General features: G+C 46.2%; 2 protein-coding genes across 2 annotated transcripts in view; both read left to right on the top strand.

Annotated features, from left to right (window-relative positions):
- The first annotated feature begins 1,126 nt into the window (after positions 1-1,126).
- Positions 1,127-4,791, top strand: LOC121334811 (hydroxysteroid dehydrogenase-like protein 2). The gene is made up of 4 exons (XM_041402294.1): positions 1,127-1,190; positions 1,682-1,879; positions 2,377-2,505; positions 4,335-4,791. The coding sequence occupies exons 1-4, from the start codon at positions 1,127-1,129 to the stop codon at positions 4,427-4,429; spliced, it is 486 nt and encodes a 161-aa protein (XP_041258228.1). The 3' UTR covers positions 4,430-4,791.
- Positions 4,792-13,965: 9,174 nt separating this feature from the next.
- KIAA1958 (KIAA1958 ortholog) overlaps positions 13,966-14,464 on the top strand; it is a 52,463-nt gene continuing 51,964 nt past the window's right edge. Inside the window, exon 1 of the mRNA XM_041402292.1 lies at positions 13,966-14,161. The gene's annotated coding sequence lies outside the window, so the exon portion shown is untranslated. The remainder of the gene's footprint in view (positions 14,162-14,464) is intronic.

The raw sequence follows: 14,464 nt of genomic DNA, 5'->3' as shown, positions 1-14,464 counted from the left end.
TTTGGCTTGTCTTTCCCCCTTCAACTGTCACAGAGATTCTGTGCAGCAACCCTGAGAGGGCTTCAGGATTCACCGAGATCTGATGGCAGAAGGGAAAATCAGCTGGTAGGTCTGAACGTGCTGAAAGACTTGAAACAGATGGTTTTACTGACTTCAACAGAAGTCAAAGTGAGCCGTGAGCAGATGAACTAGTCTGTGTATTAATATAATGATGGTTGTTGGTTCCTTTCACTGCAGTTCAGTGTTGCAGGGCTGCAGACTCCTGCGTGACTGAGCGGGCTAAAGGGGCCAAGGGCTGCTGCCCCGCTGGGCCCGCGCTCCGCCCGCGCCTCCCTCCGCCGGCTGCGCCTCCCGCCAACCCGGCCCGCCGAGTGGGCTGCAAGCCGCGCAGGGCAGCAGGAAAGGCGGCCGTGCGGAGGGAGTGGCGAGCAAGGTGCTGGTGAGCACTGTCAGCTGGGCCCTGACTGTCCTGGCGACTGTCCGGGCCTGAAAGCTCATCTCAGCGAGATGAGCTTTCAGGCCCGCAATCGGCTCTGAAAACGCCGTCATGTCTGCAGAAATGTTTTGGGGTTTTTTTTAGAAAAGGGTTGTTTTGCTTTTTCAGAATTGTTTTATGTCAAGTTGAAGGGCAACTAAGAATGCTGAACTGCTTTTATAGGAGTGTCAGAATAGGGATAAGGCCAGGGCAGAGGAGGCAAACTTGGAAGTGTTCCTTTCTGGTGAAAGTACTCCTTGAGCAGTCACACTAGGACCGTTGTGCCAGGGACGGTGTTAGTTCCTTGGGCTCCCAGTGCGGGTTATTTTGTAGGGATTCACAGAACAGATGTAAGTAATTTTGATACTGAAGACACCTAAGAGACTTTCAACAGCATTTTAAGGGGCTATTCCACTTGATTGGCTTTGTAAATTGCAAAAGCTTTCCTTTATTGCAAAAGCTTTCCTTTATTGGAAAAGCTTTTCTGTACTGTTAAATGTGCATGATCACTGTGGTAAAGTAAAATGGTGATCAAGTTGATGTGTTTAAACAGAATTCTCTGTATTTTAAGTAGAATTCTGTATATCTTTAAGCTCTGAGTCTTGAAGCAGAATTCGCTGTCCCTGACCCTGCCTTTGATCTCTGATCCAAATGGAAGTTGATGGTATCATTCTCTCCTTTAACCCCTCTTTTAAATGTAAAAAGATGCTATCAGGTGGGTTAAACAGATGTTGCTCAATGTTTATGGAAAGCTTTTGTATTTTATGACCTGCCTGGCAATTGTCAGAGAAGATGACATCTTCTTTGACACTCAATCTGAAGTTCTGTACGTCCTGAACTGAACTTTGCTTGAAACTGAGTAGAGGACATCTCCCCAAATGACCAGCAGGGACCACTAGAGATCCCCGAAGAGACAGTGACACATACTGCATAAGGTTGCACAAGTTCAACGATTATGCAGTAGGCAGGGGTAACTATGTATTAGATAGGCAGGTTTATGTAGATTTCAGTGTGTGAATTATCTCACATTTTAATGCTTGGTCGCCTTGATTTGTGGAAAATCTCTGCTTTGCATCTCGGGCAGAATAAACAGTGTCTCCTTCCTAAACACTTTGTCCGTGTTTAGAGAGTTCTGAAAGTTGGCAACAAAAGCAGTAAATTGATTTAAAGTTTAGAAGCCTTTGCAGAAGAATTAATTTATTGGAGGTGCTGCCCTCACATTCAAAGAGGAGAAGAAATTAAGCAGATCCCAGCAGGAAGGAGCAGATGCAGCCAAGGCTAAGACAGACTCTGCTGCAGCCCCACCATCGGGTCCTGTTGCAGAGACGTTCCGAGTTATTCAGGGGGCAGTGACTGAAGAGTACGTGAGAAGCACTCAGGGTGTCTTTCAGTTTGAGCTCTCTGGTAAGCCCATGGCTTGTGCGGCCTTGCCTGGCAAAAGGCTCTGGGTGTTTTCAGACACAAACACTTTGGAGGCTGGTCCCGAAGCAGACCAGCTCCTCTTCGTTGTGTGTGACGCTCCTGCCCCGTGCCCACTCGAGCAGGCCCCAGGAGCTGCTGTCCCTCGTGCCGCGCGCGGAGCCTCTGTCCCGGCGCCGCCGCCTCGCGCGGGGCTGCTGTGGCCACGGACAGGGCGCTCTCGGGGCCGTGGCAGAAGCGCCGGCTGCCACCAGCTCCGTGAGCAAAGCGCGGCCTCTGGGCTCTCCTGCCCGTGGCCCCAGCCCGTGGTGCTCGGGGCGTCACGGGGGACAAGAGGTGACTCCTTGCAGAGCCCCTGCCAGCGTGCGGCTGCCGCGGAACCGCTGCAAAGGCGCACGGCCGCGGCCGTCTGGCGGGGACGAGAGAGAGGGAGGGCACAGCAGTCCTTGCTGCCTTCTCACCTCGCTTCACTCTCTGTCCAGGCGATGGTGGAGGCACTTGGTATATTGACCTGAAGACCAAGGGTGGGAACGCTGGCTTCGGAAAGCCTCCTGTGACAGCTGATGTGGTTATGAGCATGTCGAGCGCCGACTTTGTGAAGATGTTCACAGGTGAGGGACAAAGGCCTTTGTCAAGGGACGCGGGTACCGGGAAAGCCAGAAGAGCTGTCCCAGAAAAGCCTCTGCTGACAGGGGAGTAGAGTGGCTTCTGGCTTTGTGATCTGGGATTGGAGGAGCTTTTGGCTTTTTGTGGCTCAGGGGAGAGTGCAGGCAAGAACTGCTTGGATTTTTCCGCACTCCTGCGTCCTGCGAACAGGAAGAGTGCAAAAGGTTACACTGCTTTAATAGCCTGGTACCGACATTTTAGCAGCCAGTGTATCTTCAGAAGGAATCCAGTCAATGTGTTGGACTTGTGCTCTGTGCAGGTCTGAGCAGCATCTCCTAAATGTGCACTGCTTGTACCAGGAGGACATGGTAGGAAAATAACCTGATTTGTTTCATCTCCCCTGAGAGATTGGAGCCATATGGTCTTTTCTTAGGTAAATCAATCATAATCTAATAATTTCATTAAGTAACAGGATACAACATCTGATGTAATTTTCTACTCTTACAGAGTGTTTTCTCATTCCAGAAAATGTATTTACTGATTAAGCAGTAGTGGACAGGAGGCAATGTCAGAACTTTCATAATGTTAAATTGCTACTCTTCATTCTAAGTGTGATTTCCACAAGCATCACTATTCAAAACAGCTCCAAACCTTTTCTAACACACTTCAAAATGGAGTCAGAAGAGAACAGATTAATAATGCAAAAAAAAAGTTATCCATTAAGTTAATCATTGTAATCAAGTCCTCAGAAATGTTTTTTACAGATGGACTGGAAAAGTAAATTATATTTCAATTAATCTGCCTCCTCCTTTATAGCAAAGTGCTTCAATATTGTCAAATATAGATGGACACAGATATATGGAAATTCTTTGTTAGATTCAGATAATGGAAATGTATGAGATTTAATCACAGATTCCAATTTAGCATTGTTCACGTGGATACAACTCTGAAGTATATTCCAAAACAGAATTTCTAAAGCACTCAAAAATCTTACTCTAGAGATATTACTCTTTCCTATGCACAATCTAGATAATTTTAATTTTCTGATGATTCTGTTTCTTCATTTTAGATAAGCTAAAGCTATTCATGGCTTTCATGCCAGAAAATTCTAGTATTAAAGGTGATATGATGAGTCTGGAAAAGATGCTGCTATAGTTAAATTTTGAACACTAGCAGAATACTGGTCTTTCTTATGTAACTACAATGCTATTTGAAAACACCAGTCCTCATTTTTTGCTGCTGCAGTATAAGATCAATAGATTTTGTAATTGCTACAGAAATCACAACTCAGGGTGATTATAATACCCAACAGCAAATATGGCTTTTTAAAATAACTTCCTGTAAAGCTTAAAAAAAATTATGTCCCAAAATTCTGGTGTTTCAAGAACAGCTTTTTTAATTTTCACTTTCTTTTTTTTTTCTGACTGCAATCTGTCCTGTGTCACTGTGAGATGCAAACCCAAGAGAACTTTATTTCTTATCATGTTTTCTCATCTTTAAATTACCTGATGTCTGAGGAAATACGAGTTCTTATCCCATGATTAGGGGATGCATAGCATGTTTCCAGTGTACTGTAAGAGGTGAAGTCAGCACTAACTTGTTTTTCTGTCCTGTACTGGTTTCACAAAGCTTGCATGAATTGACCATCCCTATCACATGTTATTTTAAAAGGCTGACAATCTTGAACTACTGAAAAAGTCCGCTGTGCACTGTTAGGACAAGACCTACAACGGATGCTATAGTAGAGGAATTGTTGCAGATATTTGCTTTCTGCAAAGGATTTTTACATGAGGTCAAAAGTGTGTTTGTTTTTATTCTATTGCTTACTTCACAGATTTTGAGGCACATAAAAATGAAGTGACTAAAAAACCTGACTGTTTTGCTGCTGTGAATAACTGGAGAGAAAGGTACGGGGGTTTTGGGTGGTGATGAATGAAGAGAACGGCTCCAAGATGTGCATAAGAGAGACGCGATCTGCAGGCCGCTGACATTCGTGAGCAGGACAGATGGCTCGTCGTACTGCGAAGGAAATGGCAGTCTTCCTTTCCGCCGGTTCAGCAGCTGCAGGTCCTGGCCGGAGCCTGGAGCCGGCGATGCCAGCAGAGGGAGCAGGCAGCAGGCCGCAGCGGCGCTGCCAAGCCTGCCCTGCTGCCCGGCCTGCGGCATGCTTGCTTAGGGGCTAGACTCGCCAAAGTGCTCCAAGACCCTTTTCTGCTTAAAGCACGGGGCAAATATGGGATAGGGTGAGATAAGCGGATTTGCAGCAATTAAAAATCTGTCTGTGCCTTGCAGCCTCTTACCTCCCTTCCCTCATTCCTGGTCTAAAGTCCCTGCTCCAGAGCAGGAATGAGGTAGGGTGTGTACTTCTACATGACAGAGCAACAGGACTTGTCATATTTATTTAAACCACTGAAATTATCAGTGAGAGTAATATTTTGGAGAGAGACTTAGTTTGGAAGAGTGTTAGCCTGAATGCTTAAAATTTGACAAAAATCAAATCCAATGAATCTTTATATAATGTCCATATAATGTCCATGTAATCCATATAGTCTATATAATGGTGTCTTGCTTAATCTTAGTTCTATGCATCATTCTGTCCTAGAATAACATGGTGCTTTGTGTAGCAAAGTTAAGCTCTAATTAACTAAATATAACTAGCTCAAGCAATAATACTTAGAGTCAGTATCTTTTACTAGGGTGGCCTGTACCTCTGCTTCCCACCATTTCTACTAGGGGCTGAAAATAAGACTTTGCCAGCTGTCTGAGGACAGAATAATCACACCTCTTGAGACAGGTTTACCTGTGCAGAATTTTATCAGTGGGGTCCACACTTCAGCTTGAAGTTACTGTAGGGGAAAAAGAATGGAAAGAAAAGGAAGTGCCTGACAAGTATCCAGCCAAGTAATGAAGCAATGTGGCACCCAGAAGAGTGTCCTTTCCAGAGTCAGCAAGCAGTGAAGATGAGGAAGGTGACTATAATTATTGTTGTCAGGCTTTCTCCTCTGTCAATTCTGCCCTTGGCATTAGGAGCTAGCCCAGCTACCTCTTGGTTGTTCCTGTATATGATGCTGTCAGTGCTGACAGGATTACATTTAAGCAGTCACAGTGGTTTGTGTCAGTCACTCCACTTTGTGCATATTTATGGTTGGTAATGCTTACGGGTCTTTTACATTATTATTATCTACCTTTCCATTTTCTAACTCTTGCATGTCCCCTTAATACAAACTAAAGTTAAAACAGATAGGAAACACAAGGGGAAGAAAGATGAGATTCTCAGACTATGAATAATTGCTGTCTATGAGAATCTACTGAGATTTGCAAGTGGAAGGCCAAGGCAACAGCATAGGAAGGAGAAGGGAGAAAGACTGATACAGCAGCTTGGGTCGAAGGCTGCAGGGCTGCAAGTGATAGCTGAGCCCTGAACGGGCACAGAAGGCACTTGGCATTGCAAAGGTGACACCACTTGTGCATGTCTGTGTGCAGCAGTTTACATGTCTGCCATTTGCTACTCAGTGCTAAAAGACAGCAATGAAATTGTGAACACAAGGTTGGACTGGGAAGCCTGCACATTAGAACTTAACAATCAAGGAGGCAGAAAAATGTGCACACTCTTTTGACATGGCACAGTTAAACTCACGCTTCATGGTTACCTCACAAGAAAGTGAAGCAAGAAAGGAAAAGCGGGTTCTATCAAATTTCTTAAATGTGAGAAGTAATTTTGAGCTTGTTTACTTGTTCTCACTTTCTCCCACTCATAGGAGCCACATGTCATGAGCAACAACTCTAAAAGCAGACCTTTTCATCAGTGGTTAAAGTTCTAGTAGAGTGGGGGGATAAGTACAATACTTCAATCATGATCTTTGTCACAACTTTGATTGTGAGTTTGTGCGAGATGTAGTATTGGGTGAACAAATAACACAAAATCAGTGTGATGGATTTTTTTCACCAAGAAACAAGTTTCACATTATTCATAGTATTTTCTCCAGAAGGATGTTGTCAGCTATTTCTTTATACATATATTTATACATACCTTACTATTTCTACTAAACAACTGAATGTGATAGATGGGAATTTTGAGATCCAGACTTTACTGTAAAAGCAGTGTCTAGGTCACATCTATTCACTGAAACAGGTGTGTCAAACTTTTAAATTTACCAGGCCAAAAAGGGAGGGAAGAAAATAATACCTTGTCTCAACCCAAGAAACCTTGGGAGGAAACAGTGGCTCAGTTGGTTATTTTTTTTTTCCAGAGGAATAAATGCTTCAGTGACAGTCAGATATCTTAAATAAATAATGCCCCATATTCACATTTACAAACTTCTCTGCTGTTATTCTCTTTGAAGAAAAGGAGAGCCTCCCAAAGACACAACATATGAGACTTTGTTGTCAGCCTGCTACAGGTGGGCAACTGCATGAAAGGCTGGAAATAACCCCAGGATTTCTGTGGTAAAACCACGTCTCAGCTCCCGCATTATTCGAGTTCTGTCATTGCAAAGATTTCCACACCTTCCATCTTATTGTGTTTGCACTGTGAGCTCCTTTAGGCACCCTGTAAAATAGGAGTTCTGCCTTCACAGCCCAGCGTTGAGGGGACCAGAAATGGATGCACTGCGGGTCTGCTGCAGCCTTTATATCCCATTTGCAGAGAGCCACCCCCTTTTGTGAGCCCAGGAACTCACAGCTAGCAGTGTGGGTGGGTGAAGAGCATGATCCAGTAATGTTTTAAATCCACTCTCTCTGTTTTAAAGGTAAATATTAGGTAATCCTTGAAGCCACAGGCTGGAGACCATGCATCATGGTTTCTTAGACAGAAAAAGCCCAATGTGCTTATCCTATATAAAGAAATTACACACTGTATGTTCAGACAAATGTCCCTGATATAACTAGCACACATTTGTAGTGCTAAGTCTCCTGCTTGCTTTCAAGTGGCTTTCTGGTTGAGCTGTTATTGCACACTTTTTCCATACTAATTATCCAGGCTTTTGTTTAAATTGCTCTTCTTTACCTGTGTATTTCATCCAAGAGCTGACATTCACCTGCTGTTGCCACAGATATGTCCTATTCCACCAAAACCCACAGGAATTTAATACAAAACAGAGTTATATGGTCACAACTCTGAATACACAGACTGGATTCTCAAGGGTGTTTCAAGCCTCTCATGAAACAGTACAGAATTTCCAAAGGCACCTTGTGGACTGATCTTCATATACTTTTTCTGTGTTAACATTAATTGTTAATTGCAGCCTAGTAACAACACTAACAAAGGAATGACCAGCAGAAAGTTAGTTCTGCTCTGATATGCTTGGGTGTAAATGTCAAGTATCCTTGTGAAGTCTGCACTGCTTTCTTCAGCATCATGCGCATGTGAAGGAAAGGTGGCTGCCTAACATGACAATCTGAGGTTCTCAGTGAAAAAAAACTAACAGGTTTTCTTCTGTCAGTTTGTTAGCTGCCCCAGACAGGGTATGAAAAATTTAGAAGTGACCTAAAAGCTGTGTGTTTTTACTGGGCATTACTATGTCTCTAAGCTGTTATCTGCTTTGCATTTAATCAATCACGCTCTAACTCACTTTGATTGTAGCCCTGACCTGAAGTAAGGCACTTTGTTGTGCTGGTCTTTTTTTTTTTTTTTTTAGAGTTGATGAATAACTGCAGTCATAACAAATCCAGTGATTGTGAGTTGTGTGGTCCTTAGTACTGGTACTTACTCCCCCACGTTCCTTCAGGATCTCCAAAGGAAAATGAGCATGCCCTCATATGTGCTATAGGCTGGGTGTTGAACCTCCAAAGAGAGTTTGAGAAGCGTAGGAATTTTCTGGTAATCAGTGATTGCTGGAAAAAGACAAAACCTTTACAGTGCACTGTGATAGTTGAATCCCTAGTCCTCAAGTTGTCTCACACAACCTTCTACTTCAGAAACAAGCTCAGGACACTCCTTGGTGTGTCACCCCTTTAAATTCAGCCTGGTGTTACCTACGTGACCAGAAAAATGCCTGCTCCTGCACCTTTGTAAGTCTGCCCTGCCCTGGTCAGGCAGAGTAGTATTTGCAACATGTATCCTAGCAATCCAGTAGAGGGATTGCCAGCAATCCAGGTGGCTGGAGCAGAAGACCACTCTCCTCAAGCTTTCCTGTTTGAATCAGATTCCTTGAGGGCTTGTGTCCTCTTAGTGTTCCAAAATGAAGAATGCCTTCCTCTCTTGTGGATCTTTGTAGAGCCCTTGTTTCTGACCTATGGAGCAGGGATGTCAGGTCAGTGTTAAAAGCAGGATTACAAGTGTTGAAATACTGCTGAGCAGGGTGCAACTACATGCTGTGGTGGATGACCAACAGAGCTGAAGGACCATGGTTTACTAAAAGTGAGTTTGTTCTGAAATCTTCTCCAAAAGTGATGAAATCATGGGCATCATGATTAGGGTATCATGTAGTGCCCCCACAAGTAATTTTTGGATGGCAGATAAGTGAAGGGCAAATTAACCAGCAGTGCTTTTCTTTGAAATATTGTGTGTATTTAATTACAAATGTTCCAGGAATGCAGATATGATACTTCACAGATTCTGCTTTAAAAACCTTTCCTTCCCTAAAGAGAAGCTGTGGCATTTGAGGAAGTAGTTGCCTGCTTGATCTTCCTCTTTAGGGACCACTCTTAGAAAATGGATCATGTTTTGATACTGCTTTGCCTTGCCTTAGTAAATGAATTTGCTTTTCAAACATTACAGTTCCAGTGTTTTGTACAGGAAACCTAAAAACCCCAAAAACAACAATCCCACAGACAAGCAACTTATTCACTTCCATATTTATTTGCAATTTCCAAGGAACTTCCCAATAGCAGCATACCAGTTTAGTGCCAGAAAGCTGGTGTCTGAAGAGGTGCTTGATGGCTTTCATTCTGACCCTGCCTACACCAGTGCAGCTCTGCTACATTGCTAGTGAAAACACAGGGCTACAAAGCCCTTTGCACAGTCATGAGAGAAGGATTCCTTATTACTAACCACCAGTGTCTCAGGTGTGTGTTGTAATACCCCAACTCCACTCGTCACACCAGTTGTCTGCAAGTCAGACCATTTGTCTTCCTGCAGTCATGGAGGAAACTGCCACCCCCTTCTGTCATTGACCTTGAGTCCTCACAGCTGGGTGTTTGTAAGCTGCACTGCCCCACAGACCCACCTGTTGCTCTGCCCTTCAAGAGCACCGATGTCCCACGAGGGAACCAGCCCGTTAACACTGACTTGCAGACACCTGTTTCTCACCAAGCCCTTTCACCCGGAGAAGTGTGTCAGTCAGGTGGGTCTAGCTTATGCATGCTTCTCTGAGAGGGGACTGCAGTATTCCAGACTGACACACAGTCTTTTGGGGTGAGAAGCTGGCTCTCCAGAGTTTTGGTGCTCGTTCCTTTGCAACAGATGTTGAGGTAGAGGAAGCCTCAGTGAAGAGCCAGCTGCCTGCCTGCATGTTGGAAGGCTGCCTGAAACAGGCTTCCCTCACAAGGTTACAGAGGAGGAAGAGGCACTGTGGTACACCACAAGGTTTGGCTAGGCACTGAGCTCTTCTAGGACTTTCTGGGACATTACAGATACTACTCTCTCCATGTTCCAGCTGACTGATGGAGTAATGTCTTGCTTGGGTCATGAGAAATGAAGTCTAGAAAGGAAGATGAATCTTTTAACTCATACTGCTTTTTCAAGGGGCTGCCTTTTTCAGGAAGATATTGGTTGAGCCAGGAATTTTTTCTGACTCAAAAGTGGTTCCAGCTTAATTTTTTGTACAGCAGGAGCTAGTTTGGTTGGGCACAGGTTCCTCTGAGAAACACAACTGTAAAAACTAATTCATGATCTGCATTCAGCTGGTTCCAGCCATGATGAGCAGCCCTTGGAGCAGACATGCTAATAGCAGTCTGTGGGGACCTGCTGCTGCAAAAAAAGCCTGTTGTGGCAATGGCCTGATCCTGCCCTTCTTCCTGTGACACAATCAGTTCTGATTTCAAACCTACAGCTGGTAAAACAGACCATTCTTGGCCTTTCTCATTTTTCATTCTCATCCCAGCTACTCCAGCGGTAAGTCCTTAGTGTATGGCCAGCTTTCTGTTAAAATCAGAAGTATTTTCTGATTGCATCTGTCTTCCTCCCAGGCCAGTTCTCCTCCTGTGAGGGCTGAGGGGTTTCACATGGAGTGGTGTTTCACCTCTGTGTTTCAGCTGGCAAAGCTTCTGGCACCAGCTCAGGCTCATGACTGGTGGTGGGGGCTGAGGGACAGTCTGTGTGGGTGCTGGCACACCCCGCTCAGCTGGAAGGAGAGAGCAAGTATGGCCAGGGCACATACTGCAGGGGTGTGACTCAGCTTGCTTACTGCCTGAGTCAAAAGAAGGGCAGAGCTGGGCAGCAGAAATAAACCACTCGGCACAGAATCCAGCACACGTCAGTCCGGAACAAAAGGGGAACCAGCCCAGACCATGTTGGTGCACATCTTATCTCATGGAGAACATCCCTGGGAAAACCCAAGATTTGCTCTGTTTCTGCTTGACTAATATGGTGCTGGAGGGATGCTGGGGAAGCTGAACAGCACAACAAAGCCATGTGGTCACTTGGTGCCTGCAAGTTTTCTGTAAGGTGCTATAATCTCTGCTCTAATGTCACTGTCACTTACCAGGAGCTTTGGGCCTCTCTTCAAGCACAGTCAGGTGTTCCCAAACAGGAGGATGGTGATTCCTCTCTCTCCTGTTTGGCAGCTTGTACACCCTATTTCACAGCCAGTGTTTCTCTGCAGAAGGATCAGTTCTTGTGGGATCTGGGATGCTTTTGCCCATTGTTTTTGGTCTGCTAGTGGCATGAGTGTTAGTGAGATGGCAGGCTGCCTGGGAGTACTGGAGGGGAGAGCATGTGCTTCCACTGAGCACCATGAGCCCTAGCTTTCCTGGCACTGACATCTGGAGTGAGACAATTCACCCTTGTCACACAGCCTCCTGTGGCTGATGAAGGGTCACAGCACATGGGTTAGTGAATTGTCAGAGGTCACAGAATAAAATCCATGCTAGTTCTGGGATGAGGATGTGATACACCTTCTTTCTCAGCCCACTGCATTAATGACAGAGCCCTGCTGCCTTACCTGGACATGTGGACCACCTATGAAGAGGGGCTCAGCACCTCCAGCAGGTGTCCACACCAACCAAGGCAGATGTCTGCCTGGTTTTGTTTTATTCCAAGTGATGAATAGGAGGAGAAATGGCCAGCAATAACCCCTCACCACAGCAGTCTCTTGGCTTTGCAGAGGCAGGACAGTCTCTCTGTCTGTCCACCCTGCAGCAGCCAATACAGTCCTGTTGGGTCAATAGCAGCAGCTTTCCTTCTCGGAGAAAACCTTTTTTGCTTGCTTGGGAACATCAGTGCACACAATTGCTGCCCTCACAGTGCAATCATTAACATAGGCAGTGAGCTAAAACAAACTCATCCAGAACTGCAATTCTGTGCTGAGGTGCTGGTGACACTGTTCTAGGCTTAGCTGAGCTCTTTGAGCATATGATGTGACCTGTGGCTGCTCCTAACAATGAAGAAGTGAAGAAGGAGAAGAAAGAGGTCGGGGGAGAAGGTGGGAGGCTTTGTCCTGTGGCCACTGAAGAGCATGAGAGAAGTGGAGAAGAACAGAGAAAAAGAATGCAAAGGAGTATCAAGACTGAAGACCAACAGTGAAGAGCAAGTCCCTTTTGTTTCCTGACTGCAGATGATGTGCTTGATTATAGGACTCCCAGAGATGAGGAGTGTTTGTTTGGAAGTCATTCCTCTTCAGGAATTCCTAATTGTTGTTTGTGAAAGTGTAACTATTTGGTCTTGAAAAGACAGCTGAGCAGCCTCATCGTAGAGGCAAACAGGGCACTGGTTTTAACCAATACAACCCATGCAGCCTCTGACCCACGAGGAGTGTTTGATGGTCTGTACGGTACTGTGGGAGTATATTCCTGAAAATCAGACCATTCCTGTCCCTGTAAGGATTTTTTGGGCACAGCAGAGTCCAGCAATGTTGTGGTCTTTTTCTTAATGTTGCCAGTGCTTTGACTACAGGTCCCTGCTTTAAAATCAAGATGTGAAAGCAGGGTGTCATGTATTTGAGCATGATGGATGGAGGCAGATTCTCCCTCCTCTCCCTGGAATAATTACTCCTTTTGTTATGGTTCTTCATCTTTAAGAGTCTACTACTGAAATCTCAATTATTTAAGTATTATAGATTTCTGCTGATTGCAGCACCATGACCATGACACCCTCCTGAAAATAACAATAGCAGAAGGGATGGCAGTCTTCCCATTAGGCAAGGCTAATGCTGCTACCAAACTCCCCTCCCCCTCACAGGCAAATCTGGAAAGAGCATTACTTTTGGCATGAATACACTTCCAGATTGCCTCCATTATACTCTTGTGTAAGCATTGTTGCCATCGTAGCTAGTAAGCATGTGTTAGCCCATTCAAGTTTTGCAAATGTTAGTATAAGGAAGATGAGGAAAGAAAACCTCTGGGCCATGATGTAGACAGCTCAGAAGGCTGATAGCCAGGCCTGTCTCCTTCTGGAGTGATGCAGGGTAAAAAAAAGCCCAACTGAGGAGATGAGCAAAGTTTGCTTTGGCATGTGCCTTGCTTACTGTGGGAGAACCAACACCCAGAGAAAATGCTGCAAGCACACAGTGAGCCTTCCTGTGATTAATTGCAAAAAAATCCCAATAAGAGCAATGTTGCTGAGAGGGTCTCTAGTTGCAAAAAAATTAAGAAAGTTTTCACAACACACAAATTGCACTTTTTATTGTCTTACACACAGGCACAGCATGTGTGCAGATGTGTGCATGTGTATGTATACAGTCCACATAAAATTAACAGGTCATGGCAGATACCTATTAAAAAAAAAAAAAAAGTAACAGTAAATTGCATGTTTCTGTATCTGCACAAAACAACAGAGTAGCAGCTGTTTGGACACACTCTCTTTGAGTAGGTGAGACCACTGCAAGTCAGGAGACCTCCACCAGAATAAGAATTACATTCTTTTATGTCATCTGAGAATGTGTTCCTTAGCGTGACAACCCCCTTTACATGCATGCATTTCTCCTTGTTTTCACTCCTGCCCACGGCAACGCAGGAAACGCAGCTCCTGTTGCCTGTTTCCCTGCAGAGGGACACGGCAACTCCCTCTCCACCCCCCTCAATTCCCCCGCGAGGGGCAGGTGTCCCTTGGGTGTCCCTCAAGGTCCTAGACTGTGCCCAACCTTGGGCTGCACCGCCGTATGCGGTGCATGTGCAGAGTGTGTGTGTGCCATGCACACAGCCTGTGGTGCTGTGTGTGTGTGTGTGTGTGTGTGTGCTCTGTGTGTGTGTGTGCCATGGCACACAGCCTGCGGTGCGCTGCCAGTCCGGGCCGGTGTGCGGGTGTGCCATTGCACACTTCCTGCGGTGCGGGGGACCGGGCGCCGGTTTCCGGTGGCTGACAGGAGCTGGAGCCCGCCGCTGCCTCCTCCGGCGCGGAGTGCCACACACCCACACACACCGCGGGGAGGAGGAGAAAGAGGGCGGAGGGAGCAGAGCAGCCCCCCCCGCCCCAGCGCCCGAGCGATATCGCCCTCATCCCCCCATGCAATACGGGCGATATAGCACGGCTCCCCGCCCCGCGCTCCCGCGGACAGACACCTGCAGGTACGTGACCCGCCCGGCCGCACCGTGCGTGTGGATGCGTGTGCGGGGCTGCGTGTGTGTGCATCCAGCGCTGGCCGCCGCGGGGGCGGGCGGTACTCCCGTGCCTGGCTCGCTCTCTCTTTGTGCGTGGCCAAGGGGTCTCTTGGAAGCTTCCCCGGGCACAGGCACGGGTCCCCCGGCCTTGTTGCGGAGCGCGGTGCAGTGGCAGGGCTCGGTGTGCCTCCCCGGGCTGCACGGGGCGTGCCGGTGAAGGACAGGGGGAGGCAGCGGTGCTTGAGGGGTCGTGGTTTGTCACAACATACC

The sequence above is a fragment of the Onychostruthus taczanowskii genome, unplaced genomic scaffold, assembly GCF_017590055.1.
Source record: "Onychostruthus taczanowskii isolate IOZ18803 unplaced genomic scaffold, ASM1759005v1 scaffold196, whole genome shotgun sequence".
Taxonomy (NCBI): Eukaryota; Metazoa; Chordata; class Aves; order Passeriformes; family Passeridae; genus Onychostruthus; species Onychostruthus taczanowskii.
Note: the sequence above shows the minus strand (reverse complement) of the source record. Positions and strands in the feature narration are given on the sequence as shown.